General features: G+C 46.9%; 1 protein-coding gene across 1 annotated transcript in view; it reads right to left on the bottom strand.

The window, feature by feature from the left end:
• The window catches only part of LOC116985123, a 102,588-nt gene extending 95,760 nt beyond the window's left edge, over nucleotides 1-6,828 (bottom strand). Inside the window, exons 1-3 of the mRNA XM_033039587.1 lie at nucleotides 6,614-6,828; nucleotides 5,011-6,526; nucleotides 4,587-4,797 (exon numbers count right to left, since the gene is read on the bottom strand). Coding sequence (XP_032895478.1) covers nucleotides 4,587-4,797; nucleotides 5,011-6,526; nucleotides 6,614-6,828 — 1,942 coding nt within the window. The remainder of the gene's footprint in view (nucleotides 1-4,586; nucleotides 4,798-5,010; nucleotides 6,527-6,613) is intronic.
• Between the last annotated feature and the right edge of the window lie 16,530 nt (nucleotides 6,829-23,358).

The following is a 23,358-nucleotide window of genomic DNA, read 5'->3' on the forward strand; positions in this document are numbered from 1 at the left end:
GATTTCACTTTCATAAATCCATGCTGACTTGGACTAATCCTTTTACTGCTATCCAAATGCCCCATTATTATCCCTTTAATAATTGACTCCAGCATCTTTCCCACCACCGAAGTCAGGCTAACTGATCTGAAATTCCCCGTTTTCTCTCTCGCTCCTTTCTTGAAAAGTGGGATAACATTAGCAATCCTCCAATCCACAGAAACTGATCCTGAATCTATTGAACATTGGAAAATGATCACCAATGCGGCCACTTTTTCTAGAGCCACCTCCCTATGGGCCCTGGGATGCAGACCATCAGGTCCAGGGGATTTATCATCCTTCAGTCCCATTAGCCTACCCAATACTATTTCTCGCCTAATGAAAATTTATTTCAGTTCCTCTACCCCCTTAGATCCTCTGTCCTCCAGTACATCTGGGAGATTGTTTGAGGGATAAAGTAAGAAAAGGAACACAATAGCTGGTGTCAAAAATAATAAGAACTAAAGAGAACTAAACTGGCACTAAGGGAAGAAGAAATTAATTTATTGCGCAGGAGGTACAGGCGTAGGGATAGGAGTCATAGAGCCATTGTAAATATGATCAATAACTGTTATTAAGTTTGTGCCTGCAGGACAGTATAACCTATAATGCCACTATCTGGGCAGTGAGGTAAAGAGTATGTGAACCCTTGAGAATGGGCAGAAGACACACCTCAGGTAGGATGTGTGGTTATTATCTCCATCCAGGTAGCTCCCCATAGACAAAGATCAAAAACAAAGAAGAAATGATACTGTCCTGTCCCTTTAAGATACATCTGGGAGAGGCCAACAAATAAAGAAGGCTGCTCCTCGGTATTCCTTCTCCTTTGAAACTAACATGGAGAAAGAAGTAGAAGAAGATACCTACCCTAGTGCCCAACTTTAACATACCATATAGTTGACACCAGTGAAGGGAAAAGAAAAAAAAACACCAAGATTTTCTAAAAAATACAGACAACCTCTGAAGACCATTGGGGTATGCTCCAATTTGAAGAATTTAATTTAGAAATTTGAAAATGAGTAATCCTCTGTGGTTCAGGGGCAAAATACTCATTTTGCGCCTAATTTTAGTTATAAAAAATAAATTGATTTGAAAAGGACTTATGGGATATAGTCTTTGGAGAATTGATTGTTGACTTGGCATTCTTCTCTTGTCTCACCCATAGGAGGATAATCAAAGATGGGACGAGACTATTCAGTGGCTATCAAGAAAGGGACATACTCTAGCGGATATCAGAAGGGAAGAAATACCCTGGGAACATAAGGTGGTGGTATAGAATGGTGAGGTAGACTGGAAATTTATATAATGAGTTCCCCTCGAAAGGTCAATACTAACCATCCAGAAAGAGTTACTTAGTGGTAAGAAGAAACTAGTTATAAGAAAGAACCCCTATTGACTGAGAGCCTATTCAAAATACTAAGGAAGAGGTACTGGAGGAGAAGTCTTATTGCATTAGAAGGCGGAAGAAGGGAATGGGTATATGTATCAGAGTCGATGTTTTTGACCGGTGGATCTAAATTTGTCTAACCCTTGATAGTAAAGTGGCTTTTATTATCAAGGTGGAAAGAAATTGTCCCTAGATTCGGCATTCTTAATTGGCTTTATAATAAAATTGACAACATATGGACTTGATTGATTAAATTTGAACAGCTGAGAATTCCACAGGAATTGGATGATATTGTGTTATCGACCACAAGCTGTGGAATGAGAAGGATGAGACGGACCCTGAAACTCAAAATATTAAATTGAAGGATGAGACTGAATTTGGTTGAATTTAAACATTTTTCGTGGTTTGCTTTAAATAAGAGTCACGCCTGTGGGGAAATCTGGACTGAACCCAGCTGACATTTATATGAGAAGCCATCATCAGATATATATTGAAGAGCTCTCTCCAACGCGCTCTTGATAACATCCAGAGAATTAACCTCCACTGCCTTCTGAGGCAGAGAATTCCACAGATTCACAACTCTCTGGGTGAAAACGTTTTTCCTCATTATTCTTATTACTTTCCCCTTATTCTTAAATTATGGCCCTTGGTTCTGGACTCCCTCAACATCGGGAACATGTTTCCTGCATCTAGCGTGTCCAATCCCATAATAATCTTACATGTTTCAATAAGATTCCCTCTCATCCTTCAAAATTTGTGTAAACAAGCCCAGTCACTCCTTTCTTTCAGCATATGATAGTCCCACCATCCTGGGAATTAACCCCAATAGCAAGAATGTCCTTCCTCAAATTTGGAGACCAAAACTGCACACAATAGTCCAGTTGCGGTCTCACTAGGGCCCTATACAATGGCAGAAGGACCTCTTTGCTCCTATACTCAACTCCTCTTTTTATGAAGGCCAACATGCCATTAGGTTTATTCACTGCCTGCTGTACCTGCATGCTTACTTTCATGGGTATGGAAAATGGCATAGAGGCAAATCAAATCTGCCATGATCTTACTAAAAGGTGGTGCTGGAATAAAGGAATAAATTACCTTATCTGTGTCTATTTTTTGTCTTTTTGCTGCATTTAAGTCGCACTGTTGATTGTATTTTCAGAGTTAATGACTGAGGAGAGATTCTTTGTCAACGAGAGTGAATTAGCAAGCACGCAACTCACTTAAAATTGCTGAATTAGCACCTCGTTCTACTGATGTGGAATTGACTATGCCAGAGTAATGAGCATCTGTAACACCTTGCAAGCAATTTCCTTCATCATTGCACCACCATTTCTTTTAAATCAATATAATGGACATCACAAGAAATGGCTTGGTTTAAATGTAATTGGGTTAATTTTAATTGTATTTTAACAAGCTAATTAGAAAAAAATAAATGAGGTACTCTTTCTCATTAATGCAAGTGTTGTCCATCAACTTATCAAAAACATCTTCGATCATTCAATAAATTAACTGGGCATTTCAAAGGTTATTAAAGTTAAACATTTTGCCAGCATAAAAGACAGAGGTGATAGCGAGAATAGACTTATTCTGTAGCATTGATATCCCAGGCTTTGATTCTAAGATACATAGACTGAAGATGCTCAGTTTTTAAATGCATGGTGGACAATCATTTGATTTTATTGTAGTGGCCTGGTCAAGGTCAGGAAAAGGCCAGACGCCAGGCGGATTCAAAAGAAGCTTTTTATTCCAACTGTCAGAGTACACACACAACACCCTCGAGAGAACCCCTGACAGCATAGTCGGGAAACCCCGTGGCAGACCAACGCCCCTGTCCCTCAATCGGCGAGGGGATGATCCAAGGAGTGGCCTACCCCCCAGGGGCCGCCACAGGACCCCCCGAAGTACCCGAGGTACGAAACGGACAGGAGGGCGTACACGGCAGCCAGCCCGGGTGCACACAACGCTCGGCCCCGGAACAGGTGACTGATCAACAAGTGCGGGGGACGAAGTAGCCAGAGGAGGAGGTACCCTAGACAGAGGCCGCCCTCGCTTACGGGGCCACGCTACCAGCGCCGGCCGATCAATATCAATACGTGCTGGCTTCAACCGCGCAACTGAAACGGTCTCACGCCGACCCCCCATGTCCAGGACGAAAGTCGATGAGCCATGTTCCAAGACCCGGAAGGGACCTTCGTACGGCCGCTGTAGAGGAGTTCGATGTGCATCCCTGCGCAGAAAAACAAACTGGCAGTCCTCCAGAGCAGAGGGAACATGCGGACGGAAGGACCCATGACAAGACGTGGGCACCGGCGCCAGCTTGCCCACCGTCTGCCGCAGACGTTGCAGAGCGTCCGAAGGTTGCTCCACCTGGCCACGTGCCGGCGGGATGAACTCCCCAGGCACCGTTAACGGAGACCCATACACCAACTCGGCGGAGGAGGCGGCCAAGTCCTCCTTGGGTGCAGTGCTTATCCCCAGCAAAACCCACGGTAGAGTGTTTACCCAGTCTGGGTCAGTGAGCCAAGCCCTCAGGGCACCCTTAAGCTGTCGGTGAAACCGCTCCACTAGGTCGTTCGACTGCGGGTGGTACGCCATCGTGTGGTGCAGACGAACACCAGGAGGCGTGCCATGGCCGACCACAGCTCTGACATGAACTGAGGCCCCCGGTCGGAAGTTATGTCCAGTGGAACAATGAACCGGGCGATCCAGTGCGCCAACAATGCTCGAGAACAGGGGGTTGTTGCAGAATTCTGTAGCGGAATGGCTTCAGGCCACCGCGTGAAGCGGTCCACAACGGTGAATAGATACGTCATGCCCTGGGATGACGGCAGCGGCCCCAGGATGTCCACGTGAATGTGGTCGAAACGTTTGTGAGGAATGGGGAACTCCTGCAACGGCACGTGTACGTTTCGTTGCACCTTGGCGGTCTGGCACAGGATGCAAGTGCGCGCCCAATGTCCAACCTCCTTCCGCAGCCCGTGCCACATAAAGCGGGAGGCTACCAGGGCCGTTGTCGCCCTGACGGAGGGATGCGCAAGTCCATGGAGCATCTCAAACACCCTGCTCCGCCAGGCGATGGGGACGATGGGTCACAGAACTCCAGAGGAGACATCGCACAGCAGCGTGGTACCCCCAGGACCACAGACATCGTCCTCCAACTGCAGGCCCGAAACCGACGTACGATAGGCGACCATCTCCTTGTCGACAAGCTGAGCGGCTGCCAGGGCGAAATAATTGATCCCCTCACCGACTTGGAGAACCATGTGGACTGCAGGTCTTGATAAGGCATCGGCCACCCTGTTGAATTTGCCCTCAACAAACCGGATGGAGGTGGTGTACTCGGACACATACGCCAACTGCCTCTGCTGCCGGGCAGACCACGGGTCTGATACCTTGGCAAACGCGAAGGTTAGCGGCTTGTGGTCCGTGAATGCAGTAAATGGTCTCCCCTCCAGAAAATAGCGGAAATGACGTACGGCGAGATACAGGACAGTGAGCTCACGGTCGAAGGCGCTGTAATGACTCTGAGGACCACTGAGATGCCTGCTGAAGAAGGCAAGTGGCCGCCAGCAACCCTCAACGAGCTGCTCCAACACTGCCCCAACCGCAACCTCAGAAGCATCCACCGTCAAGGCGGTCGTGGCGTCCTCTCGTGGGTGGACGAGCATTGTGGCCTCAGCCAGTGCCTGCTTAGCCCTCTCGAATGCCGCTGTTGCTTCCATGGACCAATCAACCTCCCTGCGATGACCAGCAATCAGGTGGAAAAGCGGACGCATGATTGCAGCCGCTGACGGCAGGAAGCGGTGATAGAAGGTGACCATCCCCACAAATTCCTGCAGGCCCCTAACTGTGGTCGGACGGGGGAACCTGCGGATAGCGTCCACCCTGGTCGGCAGAGGCACCACCCCTTGTGCAGTCACGCGGTGGCCGAGGGAGTCGATAGCCGTCACCCCGAAACGGCACTTGGACGCGTTGATGGCCAAACCGAAATCGCTGAGGCGCTGACACAGTTGACGGAGGTGGATGCAGTGCTCCTGTCGCGAGCGACTGTCCACCAGACTGTCGTCCAGGTACACAAAGACAAAGTCCAATCCGCGGCACACGCAGTCCATAAGCCGCTGAAAGGCCTGCGCGGCGTTCTTCAACCCAAACGGCATCCTCACAAATTTGAATAGACCAAATGGTGTAATAATGGCCGTCTTCGGCATGTCGTCGGGGCGGACCGGAATTTGATTGTACCCTCGCACGAGGTCCACCTTGGAGAATACGGATGCTCCGGCCAGATGGGCATTGAAGTCATGAATGTGCGGGACCGGATACCTGTCGGCGACGGTCGCATCATTCAGGCGACGGTAATCCCCACACGGGCGCCAGCCCCCGTTCTTCTTAGGGACCATGTGGAGCGGTGAGGCCCATGGGCTATCGGAAGGACGCACGATGCCCATCGCCTCCATCTGGCGGAACTCCTCCCGAACTAGACGGAGCTTGTCTGGGGCGAGACGACATGCCCGGGCGTGCACAGGCGGGCCAGTAGTGGGGATATGGTGCTCCACCCCGTGCTTGGGGGTGGAGGAGCGGAAGTGGGGTTCGAGAATGCCGGGAAAATCTGCCAGGGGGCCATCAGGGCGTGCTACAGGATCACCAGTACGGAGGAAGACCGGCTCCAGCGTGACAGAGTGCATCAGGCGCCACCGCTTGACATCCACGAGCAGTGAATGGGCTCGAAGGAAGTCGGCGCCCAGCAGCGGCTGGGAAACGTCTGCAATGACGAACCTCCACGAAAACGAGTTGCGGCCAAAGTTGAGGGGGATGGTGCGAAACCCGTAGGTTCGAATAGCACTCCCGTTCGCCGCGGTGAGGAGGGGGCCTTGTTTGCCTGCACGGATGTCGGCGATGGAGGGAGGCAGAACACTCAATTCCACACCAGTGTCGACGAGGAAACGTCCCCCACTGCGGCGATCCCAAGCGAAAACGCGATGAATTGTGCCGGCCGCCAAAGGAATCACTGACGACCGGCCCTTTAGTTTCCCGAGAACGAACAGGGTGGGCGACAAAGCCTGGCTGCAGTTCCCCAGCGGCGATGGTAATAGCACCAACCAGCTTTGCTGGCGTCTGGATGAACTGCAGGCGAATTAGGCTGGTTTGAGCGCCAGCGACCTCTACTGGCATTGGTTCGAACTGCAGGCTGGCCGTGCTGGAAGGACGTGCCTGCTGTGTAATGCGCAACGGCCGCCAGATTTTGCCGCGGGGGCCGACTGGGAGCAGCGGAGGCGGTGGATAGCGGTCCCGACCTGCTCCAAGTCTCCAAACGCCTCTGGATGGACGTCCACTGCTTCCAGGTTGTGATGGTGAGAATTCCACAGCTCATCGGCATGTTCACCCAGCGCCTGCATGTCGGTAAACGGATCCCTGGCGAGCTGCATGCGAATGTAGTTCCCCCTCCTCCATCTGTGGATGAGGAAGTCGAGGATCCAATTGGAGAGGGATGCGCTGAGACCCAGTTCGGTGAGCTTGGTAAACAGTTTTTAAAAAAATCAAAAATAAATTATTTAATTACGATCATGATACAAAACCAAACGGTGGTAACACACCCACCACTATAGTGCAAAACCACCAAATTATCTAGACACTTCATTTTCCAACAACTATGTTACACTCCTTACACTATGTTACACTCCTATATTAAATAACTATTATACAACCTTCCTGTTCATTGCGGTGTGTGTCTGTATTACATTGACATTGTACCATGTGAATTTCACTCAGACAGCGCTCCCCCCGCTTGCCCTGTCCCCCGCCTGCATAATGGGCTGGTGAAGGAAGCGATGTGTGTGAGTGTGTGTGTTCCACTCTGACAGTCGACGTTCCAGTTGCCGGTTTTTCAGGTGACTGCCGGCAACTTGACAGTCACCAGTAATCGCCTGAACAATCGCCGAAGTGGGCAGGCCCATTGGTGCTCGAGACTCCCACCCCACTGTGCGGCGGTTGCCTCTGCCCCTCCCATTGGTGTCTCCTCCACCTCAGTCCGAACCCTGGGGCCAGTGGCAGAGGGGCCTTCCCCAGATGTACCCAGAGAGTCAACACCATTGATGGAGGAGGCGTCTATCCCTCCACCAGTTGGGCTCAGAGGGGACTCTGGTGCCCAAACTCAGGGAGTCCCTCTGAAGCCAGGTCTTGAGGGAGAGAACGGCTGGTTTCCCCTACCCCCTCCACACCTACAGTCTCTAACTCCAGAGATGTGCTTTACACCTAGTCGTGGGTGGGTTGCTCCTGGGCTTCCTTGGATGCATGATGCGGGACTCCCTCCCAAACAGGAATCTCCCTCTGCTCCATATCACCCGAGTGGTCCACATCGCCACCCTCCCCAGAATTCCCTCCAGAGCATGGGACCAGGGCCCGAACCAGAGGGCGGGAGTCTTCCTTCACCACAGTACTCCCCTCCCCACTGGAGGATTCCCGTTTGTCCCCCTTCCGCTCCTCCCCAAAGAGAATCCCCCTTCACTTTTTTAAAGGGGGAGAGCTCACTCTCTGGGGTCACCTGAGCAACCTTCATCTGCGGGTTCCCCCTCCTCCAGCCCAATCCCCTCTGCCCTCGGTTGGAATATGGGGCTTGCGGACTCTCTAATGGGAGGTGACGGGATGGGTGGAACGTTCTTCGGCTCTGCGGGTATTATTCCCCAGGTGTTTCATTTTCTTTGCCGTCTTGCCCCTCTTCTTCTGATCCTCCCCACCCCCACCAGCGCTCTGCGCAACCCCAGGGTTCCCTGACACAACTACAGGGAGGATGGGAGCAGTGGGGGGAGGATGGTTAGTGGCACCGGAGGCAAAGGCCTCTGCCCGGGATTTGGGGCAATTCCTCCGAATATGCCCCACTTTCTTACAGGCATGGCACCTTGGGCGCTCCGTTATCCAGAAGACGGCAAAATCACGCCCATCCTGCTGGACACAGAAGAGCCTGTTGACTTCCTCCTCGCAGTCCAGCAACATTGTCAGCTGGCGCTGGAGGGAAAGAATGTGCCGCAGCTCCTTCCTGCGGATCCCCTGGGATATCGGGGTAATGTCTGTGAGGACTTTCCCCAGGGTGTGAAGGTGGGGACAGGAGGGCCTCATTTGTGATGCAGGGCGGACGTTGGACAGGACCACCCGCTGCGGGGTGGTCGCCAAGGGCTCGACCTGCAGGAATGTTCCCCCCACTGAGATCCCTTTACTCATGGCCCGCATTCACGCCCTCAACGGACTTGAGGAAGAACACGGCTTCCCAAACAACCTGCCCATGTTCAGGTCACCTGCGGGCTTGGCCACCACAGCCACAGCAGTTGCGCAGTCCTCCATGTTCATCTGGGGGGACAAGTAGTACCTTATAACATGCTCGAAAAGCAGGTTCCTGATGGGGAACGGGGCCCTAAGAGGAGCAACCGATGCAGCTGAAGCAGCCACCTTTGCATAGCTCCCAGAAGGCCCTGATCCCCCAGAACACTGACCCTGCATGGTATCAGGTGCTACAATTTAAACGTAACACTTAAGGGTCTGTCCCACTGTACGAGGTAATTTAAGAGTTCTCCCAAGTTTTCCCCTGATTCAAACTCGGAGAATGTCCGTAGCGGGTCTGTAGGAGTTTGTGGATGTCTTGTAGCAGCTCGTATGAGTAAAAAGTAACAACACAGTGTTTAAAAAATGTCACACGTTTTCCGGATTTCCCGAGTACCTACCGTTACTCGTACGAGCCGCTACGAGACATCCAGGAACTCCTACGGACCCGCTACGGACATTCTCCGAGTTTGAATCAGGAGAAAACTCAGGAGAACTCTTGAATTACCTCATACAGTGGGACAGGCCCTTTACACATGCCAGACGGACACACATTCCTAATGGCACAAGGCCAAGTCAACACACAAAACAATATGCAACAGTTCGAGGGAGGGGGGCAAGTAGTGTTGCCTCGAAAGTCGATAATGGCGGCTCCCAATAGAAAATAGACAATAGGCTTGGAGTAGGGCATTCGGCCCCTCGAGCCAGCACTGCCATTCAATGTGATCATGGCTGATCATCCACAATCAGTAACCTGTTCCTGCCTTCTCCCCATATCCCTTGACTCTGCTATCTTTGAGCTCTGTCTAGCTCTCTCTTGAAAGCATGGAGAACCAGCTTCCACCGCCCTCTGAGGCAGAGAATTCCACACTCACAACTATGTGAAAACGTTTTTCCTCATCTCCGTTCTAAGTGGCTTACCCCTTATTCTTACACGGTTCCCATGAAAAACTGATGCATCACCACCTCTTTGCCCGGCTTCCCTGGTGAGCTGGTGAGCTGCTGAATTTTGCAGGCAATCCCATCTGGTCTTCGCTGCTCCTGCAGCAACAAAAGGGATTTGCTTGCATTCTTCGTTGTTGGAGGCCTATCTCCGCTGGTCTTGCTGAGAGAAAGGTGGCTTCATCAGCTCCAGGTTCCAATTATGCAGAAGGGTGTTGAGAAGGTGCAGAAAAAACTCCCACACCGTACGAAAGTCAGACCGGCCCTATCAGCATTGACAAGGCAGTAAGGGACGTTGTTCCGGACGCAGGTGTAAAGGTCCAGAAACTCCCCCTTTTGGTGTGCCACAGTTTCCTGGCAAGTTGCCACCCACAGTAGTGGGAGCTGCTCAGTTTGTTGATAATACTGCTCGGAGCCCCAAAACACGCAGAAACTTTTAAAACAGATTTCTGCAGCGTCGCAGTGATATTTAATGTACCACTGTACCCCCTCCAAATTCCAAAAAGAGATAATTAAGCTCACTAGTTTTTGTGTGTGGACAGGATCGGCACAACACTGCACCTCCTCGAGTACCCAGCTTGGTATTGAACGCCAAGCTGTAGTCTAATAATTGCGTTATCATCAAGATTATAGGCATGTTTTTTTTGTGTATTGATTCATAAGATATAGACATTACGGATGAGGTCTGTGATTATTGGCAACCCATAATTGTCCTTGTGCTGAAAGATCTCTTAGTTATTTTCAAGGGCAACCATGTGATGTGAATCTGGAGTCACATGTAAACCGGAATGAGTAAGGATACCCACTTATTTTGCTGGAGGGTAAACATGAATCAGTTCCTTTTATACAAGCCCAACCATTTTAAGACATAATTTCAAATGTTAGCTTTTTATTGCATTTTATTTATTAGCTGCATGTAAATTCCCCTGTTATCATAGTATCATTTTAAATTCAAGTATTTTATATGAAGCTAATGAAGTAACCATTGTCTTATTTTCTACATAAATATGACAGACTAAATATTCAAGAAGATCTCTTAATCCTTTTGGACTCAATTAGAAGTCTTTGGGCTCAATTAGAAGTCTTTGGGTTGAAGTCCCACTTTCAAGTATAAGCAGTCACATCAGTGCAATGCAGAAGGATAATTTATTATTGAAGATACTAGCTTGTGGACAACATATTTCATCAATAGACTTTTGCAAATGTATATAAATAAATCCTTTCACAATGTTTTAATCAAGAGCAGAGGCATTCATTCATGCATACTGGCCAATATTTCAGTCTTAGCTAACATTACTAAAACATATCTTGCCAGGCTACTGTTTGTGAAAGTTGTGTGCAAGTTAGCTGCTGTGTTTCATAATTTAAAACTGTGATTAAACTTTAGAAAAAATGGCTGCATGTTAAAAAATAATGTACTTGGTAGGTTGTAAAATGCTTTGGGGAAATCCTGAGGGATTAGAACTGTTATTTAAAATCAAATCTCTCATATTTCTTGCTTCAGCAAAATTCAATAGCTAAATGGATATAAGCAACTTTAACAATGAGGGATTAGCAATGATGTGTACTCAATATCTGTCACTGAAGCCTAGAAGCGAAAGTTGGTTACACTCCAGGATATAGCTGTGCAAACTGCCCATTATTTTAGTGAGAGTGTTAAAATTAAATAAGATGAAGTTGCATTGATACATCTGTTTTTTTTTTAATAGTGCATATGTTCCATCTTTATTTTTACTTTAAGAGTAAGAAATAAATTAGAACTGAGAGGATTTAGAGGAAGAGTGCATCAAAAATGTAATAAATTAGTACATGTGTTTTTCAAAATTTGTATTTGAAAGACATGCCTTTCGTGAGACCTGCTGAAGCAAGAGTGGACACAGCAGAGGTCAATATTAATGATGACAGATGCAAAATCATTACTACTGGAAGGAAAGCCAGTGATGCAAGACCAATGATGCATTAACTATCCACAGTGGGAGATCCTTTTAAATGGTTTGATTCTGTATTTGAGTCCCAAGTGTTTTTTTTTAGTTTGTTTACACTTTGAGTATTGCCAACATGGTTGTAATTGTCTTTCCACTTGAGTCAGTTACACAAAAGCTCCTCAGAACCACTTGCTGATCACCATTTAATGATCCTCTAAAAGAAACACTAGAGGGTTGCTCTGCTTCTTCTGCCAGCTTACTTCAATTTCAGAGGCTCAAGTCCTCGAAGTGCTTGCAGGATTTTGGGGAAGCAACAGGGAACAAAAATATTGGATTGATAATTGTCTCGGGGACATTTCCTCGAAAAACAAATAAATTTCCCAATTTGTTTAAGAAGGAACTGCAGATGCTGGAAAATTCGAAGGTACACAGAAATGCTGGAGAAACTCAGCGGGTGCAGCAGCATCTATGGAGCAAAGGATATCGCCTTTGTGTTTGTTTGTGTTTTTTGTAAATTTACTCTTAAGCAATGCTCTTTCTGAGAGATTCTGTATACATATTTTAAGGTAGAGGAAAATTGAGTCTGAAATGAGTTTTGTTGAGGTTGACGTTGTTTTTTTATGTTAAGACGTTAGATAAATGAACATTTACACCACGCTTTAATAGATTTGTTCAAGTCCACTGGGTTCATGGAACGATTGATCTGCTGTGCCCTTTTTGTTTTTGCCAACCTGTGGTGAATATCCTTCTCACAGATTCTGCAGCTATTCTTTTATTACCTGGCTTATCATCTCAAGACCCACTGATCAAAAGAATGATTCTGCCACTTCCTATACTCTACATTGGAACAATTATCATGCTGGGAAATATCAGCATTTTGCTCACTGGTTCAATTTCAGTGCTTTAATGGGCTATTTGGTATTGTTTTAAGTAAGTGCCCGACAAAAATCATTGATTTATCTGTTGACTTATTGTTGTCTTATGCACATGATATAAATGGAATTTCACAAATGTGGATGTTAACAAAAAACACCAATGAGAGATTTTGGTTAACATTTCACTATTGCATGCAGATTGATTGTCAAGAACCAACAAAATTGCAACATGTTGTAAATCAGAACCTTTATGTGATGTAATCAATGTATACAATAATTTTCAACAAACTGAGTTTAATATAAATAATTGTCCAAATAGTAAGATCTAGAAAATAATAAATGACAAGGTGTTGATCGTTTGGGGGGATTTTCTCGTAAAAAAATGTTCAAGGGTACGAGCATTGGTAATGAAAAACCTTAATGGGCATTCTTAGATTGAAATGGAAGACAAGAAATTCTGCTTTTACCCTGACATCTATATTGCAAATAATATAAGAAAGAAAACAATGGCAGGTGATGCAGATTCAGATTCAGATCCAGATTCAGATTCAACTTTAATTGTCATTGTCCGTGTACAGTACAGAGACAACGAAATGCATTTAGCATCTCCCTGGAAGAGCGACATAGCATATGATTTGAATAAATATTTACATAAGCATATATACGGATATAGTGTTTTTCCTGTGGGAGGAGTGTCCGGGGGGGTGATTGGCAGTCACCGAGGTACGTTGTTGAGTAGAGTGACAGCCGCCGGGAAGAAGCTGTTCCTGGACCTGCTGGTCCGGCAACGGAGAGACCTGTAGCGCCTCCCGGATGGTAGGAGGGTAAACAGTCCATGGTTGGGGTGAGAGCAGTCCTTGGCGATGCTGAGCGCCATCCGCAGACAACGCTTGCTTTGGACAGACTCAATGGAGGGGAGCGAGGAACCGGTGATGCATTGGGCAATTTTCACCACCCTCTGCAATGCCTTCCGGTCGGAGACAGAGCAGTTGCCATATCATACTGTGATACAGTTGGTAAGGATGCTCTCGATGGTGCAGCGGTTGAAGTTCACCAGGATCTGAGGAGACAGATGGACCTTCTTCAGTCTCCTCAGGAAGAAGAGACGCTGGTGAGCCTTCTTGATCAGAGTTGAGGTATTGTGGGTCCAAGAGAGGTCATCGGAGATGTTAACCCCCAGAAACCTGAAGCTAGAAACACGTTCCACCTCCGTCCCGTTAATGTGGATGGGGGTGTGCGTGCCGCCCCTGGACTTCCTGAAGTCTACAATGAGCTCCTTGGTCTTCTTGGAGTTAAGGGCCAGGTTGTTGTCAGCGCACCATGCTGCTAAGTGCTGGACCTCCTCCCTGTAGGCCGACTCATCGTTGTTGCTGATGAGGCCAATCACCGTTGTATCATCTGCATACTTGATGATGGTGTTAGTACCATGTACAGGTGTGCAGTCATAGGTGAAGAGGGAGTGGAGGAGGGGGCTCAGCACCCAGCCCTGTGGAACACCGGTGTTCAGGGTGAGGGTTGAAGAGGTGTGCTTGTCTAACCTAACAGACTGTGGTCTGTTGGTTAGAAAGTCCAGTATCCAGTTGCAGAGGGAGGGATCGATGCCCAGGTTACCGAGTTTGGTGATCAGTTTAGAGGGTATAATGGTGTTGAATGCTGAGCTGTAATCGATGACAGCATTCTTACGTAAGTGTCTCTGTTGTCGAGGTGGGAGAGGGCGGAGTGAAGTGCCGTTGAGATGGCATCCTCCGTACTCCTGTTCTTGCGGTAGGCAAACTGATAGGGATCCAGTGTGGGGGATAGGCAGCTTTTTAGGTGTGCCAGGACCAGCCTCTCGAAGCACTTGGTGATGATGGGGGTAAGTGCAACTGGGCGGAAGTCATTGAGGCTTGCCGCAGTGGGGTGTTTTGGCACTGGCACGATGGAGGTGGTTTTAAGGCACGTGGGGACAACTGCTTGGGCAAGTGACAGGTTGAAGATGTCAGTCCAGACGTCTGTCAGCTGCGCAGCACAGGCCCTGAGCACGCGCCCGGGAATGCCGTCAGGGCCAGCAGCCTTACGTGCATTAGTCCTACTCAGTGCCACGTATACGTCGTAGGGGGTGAGTGTGAGGGGTTGGTGATCAGCAGGTAGCACAGCCTTGATGGTTGTCTCTAGATTGTCCCTGTCGAAGCGGCCATAGAAGTGATTAAGCTCCTCAAGGAAGGAGGCGTCGCTGGGTGTGGGGGTGGTGTTGGAGGGTCTGTAGTCCGTGATGGCCTGGATGCCTTGCCACATGCGTCGGGGGTCGGAGTTGTTGTTGAAGTGCTCCTCAATCCTGAGCTTATGGCAGTGCTTGGCCTTCTTGATGCCCCTCTTCAGGTTAGCCCTGGATGAGCTGTAGGCTCGAGCATCGCCTGACCTGAAAGCGGTGCCCCGTGCGTTCAGCAGTAGCCTGACCTCGCTGTTCATCCATGGCTTCTGATTCGGGAATATGGTCGCCTGTTTGAGGGAGGTGACACTATTGATGGTGGAGTTTATAAAGTCCAGAATAGAGGATGTGTAGGAATCAATGTCCGTGTGAGAGTCAAGGGTGGCCTGGGCTGCAAACGCCTTCCAGTCAGTGTTTCCATAACACTGCTCAAGTGTGAAGTCCGCTTCCTCTGACCAGACTTTAACTGTCCTCACAGTTGGTTTAACCCGTCTGATGAGTGGGGAGTACTTAGGGAGCAGGAACAATTCCACATGCCATATTTAACATAACTTTCAAGAGGCAAACACAGTTTTGCAACGGTGCCATGGCATGTGTTAACCATGAGTGTTTTTAATAGTTGACCCACTTTTCAATTAATTGCAGTTGAGAGATATTACTGACACACAGTCCAATTAGTTAAATGGTCTCGGATTGTCAGCAGTTTTAGAAAATACGATTTTATATCTTTCAACATTGGGAATCTGTGAACACTGTGAGATGTGACTCTTAAAATGTTCCATGCTCTCTTGATGTATTTATAATCTGGTCTCCACTGCTCACTCAAATGCTATAAAATGTTCTCATTGTTTTTCTACAGGTGTCAATCTGTACATCATGTTCTCATCACTTTTGACACTGTTATTATTTACTTTTTCCCAAGTGTAAGGGATGTTGATTTGACTGCAATTTGTGGATAAATAGTATAGTTACTGAAGGTGTAACGGAGTCATTATCAGGCAGTTCTTCCGCTGAAACACTTGCTATTCCTGGAGAAAGCATTACGCAAAGGTTCGACATTCCTGCCAGCATCAACAAGATGCCTTCACCAGTCACATTTTTTCCTCCCCACCTCTTTTTCTTTCTGCAGAGATCACTTCTTCTGTTGCTCCTTTGCTATTCATCCCACTCCCCCACCTCCCAAAACGCCTTCCCCTGCAACTGCAGCAGGTGCGCACATGTCCCCAGACCTCACCCTCACTTCCATTCAGGAACTCCAACTGCTCTTCCATGTGAGATACAGATTTACAAGCACCTTGGCATGTCATAAATACAATGCTAGGGTTGTTATGGAAGATTTCAACATGCCGGTAGACTGGGAAAATCATGTTGGTACTGGACCCCAAGAAAGGGAGTTTGTGGAGTGCCTCTGTGATGGATTCTTAGAGCAGCTTGTACTGGAGCCTACCAGGGAGAAGGCAATTCTGAATTTAATGTTGTGTAATGAATCGGATTTGATAAAGGAATGAGCTTAAGGAGCCATTAGGATGTAGTGACCATAATATGGTAAGTTTTAATCTACAGTTGGAGAGGGAGAATGGTAAATCTGAGGTGTCAGTGTTACAGTTGAACAAAGGGGCATATGGAGCAATGAGGGAGGAGCTGGCCAAAGTTGACTGGAAAGATACCCTAGCAAGGATGACAGGGGAACAACAACGGCACGTATTTCTGGGAATAATACAGAAGGTGCAGGGTCAGTTCATTCCAAAGAGGAAGACAGATTCCAAGGGGAGTAAGGGGCGACCGTGGCTGACAAAGGACGACGGGAGCAGTATAAAAATAAAAGGGAAGTACAACGCAGCAAAGATGAGCAGGAAGCAAGAGGATTGGGTAATGTTTAAAGAGCAACAGAAGATAACTAAAAAGGCAATACAGGGCGAAAAGATGAGGAACAAAGGCAAGCTAGCCAAGAATATAAAGCAGGATAGTAAAAGCTTCTTTAAGTATGTGAAGAGGAAAAAAATTGGCAAGACCAAAGTTGGACACTTGAAGACTGAAAAAGGTGAATTTATAATGGGGGAACAAGGAAATGGCAGATGAGTTGAACAGGTACTTTGGATCCATCTTCACTAAGGAGGACACAAACAATCTTCCTGATGAACTAGTGGCCAGCGGATCTGGGGTGACGGAGGAACTGAAGGAAATCCACATTAGGCAGGAAATGGTGCTGGGAGGACTGATGGGACTGAAGGCTGATAAATTCCCAGGGCCTGATGGTCTGCATCCCAGGGTACTTAAGGAAGTGGCTCTAGAAATCGTGGATGCATTGGTGGTCATTTCAAATGTTCTATATATCAGGATCAGTTCCTGTGAATTGGAGGGTAGCAAATGTTATCCCACTTTTTAAGAAAGGCGGGAGAGAGAAAACAGGGAATTATCGACCAGTCAGCCTGACATCGATGGTGGGGAAGATGCTGGATTCAATTATAAAAGATGAAATAGCGGCACATTTGGATAGCAGTAACAGGATCAGTCCGAATCAGCATGGATTTACAATGGGGAAATCATACTTGACTAATCTTCTGGAATTTTTTGAGGATGTAACTAGAAAAATGGACAAGGGAGAGCCAGTGGATGTCGTGTACCTGGAGTTTCAGAAAGCATTTGATAAGTTCCCACATAGGAGATTAGTGGGCAAAATTTGGGCACATGGTATTGGGGGTAGAAATGGATGGACATGGATAGAAAATTGGTTGGCAGACTGGAAACAAAGGGTAGGGATTAATGGTTCCCTTTTTAGAATGGCAGTCAGTGACAAGTGGGGTACCGCAAGGCTCGGTGCTGGGACCGCAGCTATTTACAATATACATCATTGATTTAGATGAAGGGATTCAAAGTAACATTAGCAAATTAGCAGATGACACAAAGCTGGGTGGCAGTGTGAGGAGGGTGCTATGAGAATGCAGGGTGACTTGGACAGGTTGGGGGAGTGGGCAGATGCATGGTAGATGCAGTTTAATGTGGATACATTTGAGGTTATCCACTTTGGTAGCAAAAACAGGAAGGCAGAGTATTATCTAAATGGTGTCAAATTGGGAAAGGGGGAAGTACAACAGGGTCTGGGGTCCTTGTTCATCAGTCAATGAAAGTAAGCATGCAGGTACAGCTTGCAGGGAAGAAAGCGAATGGCATGTTGGCCTTCACAACACGAGGAGTTGAGTATAGGAGCAAAGAGGTCCTTCTGCAGTTGTACAAGGCCCTAGTGAGACCATACCTGGAGTATTGTGAGCAGTTTTGGTCCCCTAATTTGAAGAAGGACATTCTTGCTATTGAGTAAACCTATTAGGTTTACAAGGTTAATTCCCGGGATTGCAGGACTGTCATATGCTGAGAAAATGGAGCGGCTGGGCTTGTATAGTTGGGAATTCAGAAGGACGAGAGGGGATCTTATTGCAATAAAATTATTAAGGGTTTGGACACGCTAGAGGCAGGAAACATGTTCCCGATATTGGGGGAGTCCAGAACCAGGGGGCCACAGTTTAAGAATATGGGTAAACCATTTACAACGGAGATGAGAAAACACTTTTTCTCCCAGAGAGTTGTGAGTCTGTGGAATTCTCTGCCTCTGAGGGCGGTGGAGGCCGGTTCTGTGCATAATTTCAAGAGAGAGCTAGATGGGGCTCTTAAAGTTAGCGGAGTCAGGGGATATGGGGAGAAGGCAGGAATGGGGAACTGATTGGGTATGATCAGCCATGATCACATTGAATGGTGGTGCTGGCTCGAAGGGCCAAATGGCCTACTCATGCACCTATTGTCTATTGTCCCCTGTATCTAATGCACTTGTTGCACTCAGTGTCAGTGAGACCAAGCATAGGCTAGGTGACTGGTCCACTGACCTTTTGTTTTGTTGAGGCTTACAGTTGCAAATCACTTCAATTCCACTCCTTATTTCCACACAGACATGTATGTCATCAGCCTTCTCAATGGCCCGAATGAGGCTGTATACAAGCTAGAAGAGCAACTCATGTTGCCCTTGCGTAGCCTACAACCCTATGGCATAATCATTGGACTCCCCATTTACGGGTTAAACTCTCACCCACTTTCCTTCTGACCTATGCAGGGTCTCTCATGTGCAGCTTTCCCCCACTCCCCCATCACAAACTTCATTTTCCCCACTTCCACCTACCGATCACCCCAACCCTCCCTAATCTGGTCCCATATTTCCCCCCCCCGGTCGGTTTCCATCTGCCACCATTCCTCCCTCTGATTCTACATTTCATTCCCCATCTTTCTTTTATATCAGATTCCACCATCTACAGCCCTTTATATTCTTCACATGACCTCCACCCTAGGTTAATATCTCTATCCATCACTGCCCCACCTGACTTATCTGCGACTATCTCACCTATCATTTATTATCTTTGGCAAGCTGGTGATGGTTATTCTCATGAAATGCAGCTACCCATTTGTGGGAGTTACAGGATTTAGTCCCAGCGGTATTGAAGGTAGGACAATATATTTCTAAATTTGTATAGTGTGTGTCATGAAGAGAGATGGAAATAATCATCTCCGGCAGCAGAAAGTTACTTAGGCATTTTTAATCCTCGGTGCCATCTATTTCTGCTCCAGAGCTTGGTTTGGGAACGGCACTACCCAAGATGGCAACAAATTGCAGAATTGTAGATGTGTGTATGTAGCCCTGTCCGTCACACAGACCAGACTCTGCACATCAACTCCACTAACACTTCAGAGTGCTTTTGGAAAGCAGCCAACAGAATTAAGGACCTTTTTCACCCCAGTCATTCTCTCTTCTCTCACATTGGGCGGAAGATACCAAAGCTCGAAAGTATGTACCACCTGACTAAGGAACAGTTTATTTCGCTCTGTTATCAGATTAATCATAATCATAATTATAATCATACTTTATTAGCCAAGTATGCCATGTAACATACGAGAAATTTGATATGCCATACAGTCATAATAATAAAAAGCAACAAAACGCACAAAATACATTTTTAACATAAACATCCACCACAGTGACTCCTCCACATTCCTCAACCGTGTACGGGTTGGCGGCGCGACCGACGTCGCAGCGGCCTCTGCAGTCCGTCTGTCTCTTTTTATTTTATTGTCCTGTTGAGTGTACAGTTTGTGGTGGGTTTTTGACTGTGTATGTGTGGGGGTGGGGGGGTGGGTGGGGGAAACTTTTAGATCTCTTCCCTGTACGGGGACCCGACCTTTTCCCTGTCGGGTCTCCATTGCCGTTGGGGCCTAGCACCGTGGAGCGGCCTCCAACCGGAACGACAGCTCAAGTTACTGAGCCTGCGGAGCTGCGGACCTACCATTGTGGAGCTGGCCGGCTTAGGAGCTTGGAGAGCTGCGGTGGTGCGCGGCTGCGACCCGACTCCAGTGGATGGCGACACCGGGAGCTCGCGGGTCCCCGGTGGGAGACCGCTTTGTGGGGCACCGGCAACGGCGACTTCTCCCGCTCGAATTGCGGGGTTGAGAGTGACCTGGAGCGGGGCCTTACATCGCCCGGCGCGGCTTTAAATGGCCACGGACTTGCTAGCACCCGCCGGGGGCTCCGACATCGGGACCCGGAGCAGGGCTTTGCATCGCCCAGCGTGGCTTTAAGTGGCCGTGGGACTTGCTAGCGCCCGCCGGGGGCTTTGACTTTGACTTTGGGAGAGGAATGGAGAGCAGGGGAGAGACAAGACTTTGCCTTCCATCACAGTGAGGAGGAGATTCACTGTGATGGATGTTTGTGTAAATTGTGTTGGTGTGTGTCTTGGTTCTTTTCTTGTATGTCTGCAGAAACCAAATTTCGTTTGAACTTCATGTGAGGTTCAAATGACAAATAAACGGTATTGTATTGTATTGATGAAGGTGCAAAAAAGCAAAATCTCTTCCCATCTTTGCCCTCCGATGGTCGGGGGCCTCTAACCTTCCGTTTTTTGGGACGATCTTACTCTTGTAGCCGGCGGCGGTCCTCCTCGTCGGGGCGATCAAGCTCCTGCTTCAGGGGGGAATCTCAGCTCCCCGCCGCGGGGCGATCTAACTCGGGTCGGGGCTAGTGGAACGTCGAGCGGTTTTGGAGCTTCCCGACTCGGTCTCTCCCGAGACTGCAAGCTCCTCGATGTTAAAGTCCACAGGCTGCAGTTGGAACATCGATACCAGACAAGGAATCAGCTCCAATGGTAAGTCCACGCCCCGCAGTGAGGCTCATAGTTAGTCTCAAGCAAGGTCTCCAGCTTCACGATGTTAGGCCGCAGAGCGACCGGAGATATGACCCGGAAAACAATCACATCTCCGGCAAGGTAAGAGATTGAAAAAAGTTTCCTTCGACCCTCCCGTTCACCTCCCACGTAAAACAAACCGGAGAACATTAACACAATTTTTTTAAATACACTTATAATAACAAATAAAAGACGAAAAGTTCAGACAGACTGTAGGCGAGGCTGCCATCGAAGCGCCACCCGGTGGTAATCGGTCTTGAATGGTCTTCTCATACAGAATGGTCTCCCATAAATTAGAGTGCAGACCCAATCTTCCAACTAATCCAATTGCGCACATTGACATTTTCTCTGTAACTGTAATGTTACAATGCTGCAAAACTATATTCTGCATCCTAGTACTTTTCTCTTTGCACTACCTGTTTTATTTGTGTATGGCTTGATTCTATTTATGTCGTATTATGTGAATTAATTGAATAGCTTCGAAAAAATTGTTTTTAACTGCATCTCAGCACACATGACGATAATAAACTAATACTAATACTTAAACATAGTAAAGTTCTGATGGTACACCTGAATTCATTGAACAAAAAGAGTATAATCAATTGATTGAGAACCTGGGTTCTTTACTTAAGAGCTATATTAGGCTTTTGCATTTCTTGATTAGTACAGATGTCAGAGGTTATGGGGAGAAGGCAGGAGAAGGGCGTTCGGAGGGAGAGATAGATCAGCCATGATAGAATGGCCGACTTGATGGGCCGAGTGGCCTAATTCTAGTCCTATCCCTTATGCCTCCTGTATTCTCCATCTCGGCTGTTCACATTGACTGGTCATCAAGGTAAATATTTCTGTCCCATCTGTAATGCTTTCTAAGCTGCGAATAGACGGACAGAATGGTTTCAGAGCCTGCAAAATAGCTGAACCAAATATCTGAACAAACTAGACAAAAATATATTGATCATGTCACAGATTGTTGTGGGAACAGATCAAATATATAATGCCAGGTTTTGGAATGAATGAGATGCCAAATCCTAATTGCATCATCTTCTTCTCAAGGGCAAATATAACATGGAACATAGAACAGTAAAGTACAGGAGCTGACCCTTCAGCCCACAATGTCCATGATGACCTTAATGCTGATTTTACGTAAACCCACCTAGCTGTGCGTGATCCATATCCCTCTATCCCATGTCTATTAAATGTTGCTTTTATATGGTTCCACCACCTCGGGTTGCAGTGAGTTTAGGCATCTACTATTCTCTGTATTCTTGGTTTTTGCTTGTGTATTTTTTTGTTAAAATTCTTGTGTAAAAGCAAAAATTTGCCTCATAAATCTTCTTAAAACTTTTCTCCTCCCCCATAAATCTATACCCTTTAGTATTTATCATTTCCACTCTTGGAAAAATACTTTGGCTGCCTACTTATCTGTGCCTCTCAGAATTTTATATACTTTTATCAGGTCCCCTTTTAACCTCTGATGTTCTAGAGAAAACAGTCCAAGTTTCTGCAACCTCTCATAGCTAATACTCTCTAATCCACATAACATCCTGGGTAATCCTTTAACAGCCTTCCCAAAGAATCCACTTTGTTTCTGTAATGTGCCAACCACAACTGCAATAAATGGGCAACAAATGAGGGATCTTGTGAGTGATGTAAAAATCCAGATTTGTTTTCCCCCTTAAATTTGTTGTCCCTTAAGTATGTGATTAAAAAAAAAGAGAACCAACCACTCACTCACCTAATAAACATTGCATATATTTGCAACTGGAAGGAACACCAGATGTTACTTGGTTGTTTCTGAAATGTGGTTCCATTCTGTTAAGTAGAACAGTATTTTGAAACCGGAGGAGATGTTATAGTCCAGGCTACATACAGTGCTTGGTGGTAATGAGTGGCATTGGATTTCAAGACAAATTTATTTCTTAAGTATCGAGGGGCAAATCAAAAGCTCATGATGTCAAACATCATGAAACATGTCCTGAACTTGATCATCAAAGGATGAGCCGAAGTCTTCTGGATGCCCATTATTGTGGTTAAACTGTGACACTCTAACTGAAATCTTCATTTAGAGTGATCAATTTTCCAGGGTAGCCTGCATAGAGTACTGCAGTGTGTGATACTAAAATCATATGCAAGAGGGGAAATCACTGTCTTTGTTTTCCAGAGGTTTATAATGATCTGACATATTGAGTACAAAATTCAGTAAAATTAATTCAAATTTAATTCAGTTAATTGAATACTAAAATCGAACTGGTTTGCGAAAGTAAAACGGGCATTAGTAATTTCAAGGTGGATATTGGCTTTTCCTTGCTTCGTGTAGTCATCAAATCATGGAGGTATACAGAATGAAAATAGGTCCTTTGGCCAAATTTGACCATGCAACCAAGTTGCCTGAGAGCTAGTCACACTTGCCTGTCACCTATTTCACTCTGAACTGTTCCTATATATGTTTCTATCTCTGTATTTTTAAATGTCATACATGTACCCGCCTCTACTACTTCCT

Source organism: Amblyraja radiata, chromosome 2 (genome assembly GCF_010909765.2).
Source record: "Amblyraja radiata isolate CabotCenter1 chromosome 2, sAmbRad1.1.pri, whole genome shotgun sequence".
NCBI classification, from domain to species: Eukaryota; Metazoa; Chordata; class Chondrichthyes; order Rajiformes; family Rajidae; genus Amblyraja; species Amblyraja radiata.